This window comes from Borostomias antarcticus, assembly GCF_949987555.1.
Source record: "Borostomias antarcticus genome assembly, chromosome: 10".
NCBI lineage: Eukaryota > Metazoa > Chordata > Actinopteri > Stomiiformes > Stomiidae > Borostomias > Borostomias antarcticus.
Genome location: NC_140243.1, coordinates 23,980,946 through 23,983,445, shown reverse-complemented (window position 1 = coordinate 23,983,445; position 2,500 = coordinate 23,980,946). Strand labels below are relative to the sequence as shown.

Here is a 2,500-nt window from a genome sequence, read left to right as displayed (position 1 = left end):
GAATAACGTTAGCCCTTGTAATTCTATAGGTATGGCCTCACAGATAAACATAGACTCGTGGTGAAATGGTCTCATGTTTCCCTCTGGCTCTCCGCTGGTCCCTCCCAGGGCCCCGCCCCCACCCCCGGATCCCGAGCTGGAGACCCCGCCTCCCACTGGCGCACTCGTCTCACCCTGTCCATGATGTCAGAGGACTTCACCTTCACCAGGGGCGCCGTGCCCAGCGACCTGCGACGCTACATGAGACTGTACGTCCCCTGGATTAAAGGATAATTCCGCGGTTTTTGATGTTTAGGCTAATTTCTTACGTTCCCCCACTTTTGTACTGTACATCACGCCAGACTGTCTTTCAAAGCCGACACTGTGGCATTAGATACGTTAGCGGTGTTGAGTTACCTTTTCAGTGCTCATGGGCTCTATGAAACCATGTTGTCCCTTTAACATAACCTATTCTGACTGTCAAGGTAACGGAGATTGCGAGAAACACGCACTGTTTTTAACAGTTTCTTTCACTTTTCAACGGTCTGTGTGTGTGTGTGTACTGTATGTGTTTGTGTGTGCGTGTGTGTGTGTTTGTGTGTGTGTGTACTGTATGTGTTTGTGTGTGCGTGTGTATGTGTTTGTGTGTGCGTGTGTATGTGTTTGTGTGTGCGTGTGTATGTGTTTGTGTGTGCGTTGTGTATGTGTTTGTGTGTGCGTTGTGTATGTGTTTGTGTGTGTGTGTACTGTATGTGTTTGTGTGTGCGTTGTGTATGTGTTTGTGTGTGCGTGTGTATGTGTTTGTGTGTGCGTGTGTATGTGTTTGTGTGTGCATGTGTATGTGTTTGTGTGTGCGTGTGTATGTGTTTGTGTGTGCGTGTGTATGTGTTTGTGTGTGCGTGTGTATGTGTTTGTGTGTGCGTGTGTACAGTGTATGTGTTTGTGTGTGCGTGTGTGCGTGTGTATGTGTTTGTGTGTGCGTGTGTATGTGTTTGTGTGTGCGTGTGTATGTGTTTGTGTGTGCGTGTGTATGTGTTTGTGTGTGCGTGTGTTTGTGTGTGCGTATGTATGTGTTTGTGTGTGCGTTGTGTATGTGTTTGTGTAGTTTCCAGGATGGGAGGAGGATGACGTATCTTCCCCTGTTACTGATTGATGAGCTCAGCTTCAGAGTCAAGGACTTGATGGTGGGTCAGGTGCTGCTGTCGGTTCTATTCTTCTACAATATATAACACATCACAACGCAATTACAACAGACTCAATAACATGAGAAATGTAATATCTAGGACCTGGGAACACTCTTCTTGACAACAGAGATCAGCATGTAAACATAATGCTGTTGTTGTTATTTTTGTTGTAGGAAATCAACAGTACGACGACAGAGCTCCCTCTCACTATCTCCTACAAGGGCATCTCTCTGAGGACCTTCCGCTTCTGGGTGCACTTACAGGATGTAGTGTTCTCCCTGCGACAGTTCGGTGGGTTACTTGTGATTAGCAACAATATATACTTTGGCAAGTAAGTTTAGCTTAGCATTAGCTGACTTCTTTAAGCCAAACTGGGAAAAAACATGACATAGAAATGTCAAGCCCATGATATTTTATAACTAAATTTAACTTGGGCTGTGTGCACCTGTAGGCTTCACTGAGGAGAATATCGATGAAATCAAAGGGATCCTGGTGGATACTAACCTGTACCTGTTAGCACTGGCTGCCCTGGTCACAGCCTTCCATGTAAGATAGTCTCTACAGGCGCACTGCGCCAGAGACACACACCATCACAGCAGGCCGCAGACTACACTACGACACGTCACACTCTGCTGTCTGTGTCGCAGCTTCTATGCGAATTCCTGGCTTTTAAGAATGACATCAGCTTCTGGAGGAGGAAGCAGAGCATGGCGGGAATGTCTCGCAAGTCTGGTGAGAATAATAGGCGTATAATTACTCTGTGTAGAGTGACACTGCATGTACAGCCAAACCTGTTGTGATGAAGGACGACCAGACTCATATTGCCCGACCGGGCCGTTCTGTCTGTCTCCTGCCTCAGTGCTGTGGAGATGCTTCAGCACCCTGGTGATCGTCCTGCACCTCCTGGAGGAGGGGAGCACTCTGCCGGTCCTGCTGCCCGTCGGGGTGGGCGCCATCATCGAGGTACCGGACCTGCCTCAGGGAACAATCAGGAGAGCAGAGAGATAGGAGAGTAGGGCTGGGTATCGATTCAAATGTCAAGAATCGATTCGATTCCGATTCACAAGGTTCAGAATCGATTATCACGATTCAATTCGATTCAATATCGATTCGGTTAGTGTTACTAAAACCTGTTTTTTTAGCTGTAACCTTAATTACATGACTGCCAAGTTTTGCAACACATCAATACTAGGGCTGGATATCGATACTGATTTCCAAAAATGAATAAATGAATCATTGAATGAATTAATGAACTATTCATTCCTTAATTTATTTATTCATTCATTCATTAAATAAAAGATAGATTTTGGGATTCATGAATCGATTCAAAATCAATG

The 2,500-nt window shown here is 45.8% G+C and overlaps 1 protein-coding gene across 1 annotated transcript in view; it reads left to right on the top strand.

Annotated features, from left to right (window-relative positions):
• The window catches only part of LOC311314307 (lipid scramblase CLPTM1L-like), a gene marked incomplete at both ends in the record, with an annotated part of 5,725 nt that overhangs the window by 1,024 nt on the left and 2,201 nt on the right, over positions 1-2,500 (top strand). Inside the window, 6 exons of the mRNA XM_084444646.1 lie at positions 109-248; positions 1,085-1,163; positions 1,337-1,454; positions 1,615-1,709; positions 1,811-1,895; positions 2,023-2,126. Coding sequence (XP_084300772.1) covers positions 109-248; positions 1,085-1,163; positions 1,337-1,454; positions 1,615-1,709; positions 1,811-1,895; positions 2,023-2,126 — 621 coding nt within the window. The remainder of the gene's footprint in view (positions 1-108; positions 249-1,084; positions 1,164-1,336; positions 1,455-1,614; positions 1,710-1,810; positions 1,896-2,022; positions 2,127-2,500) is intronic.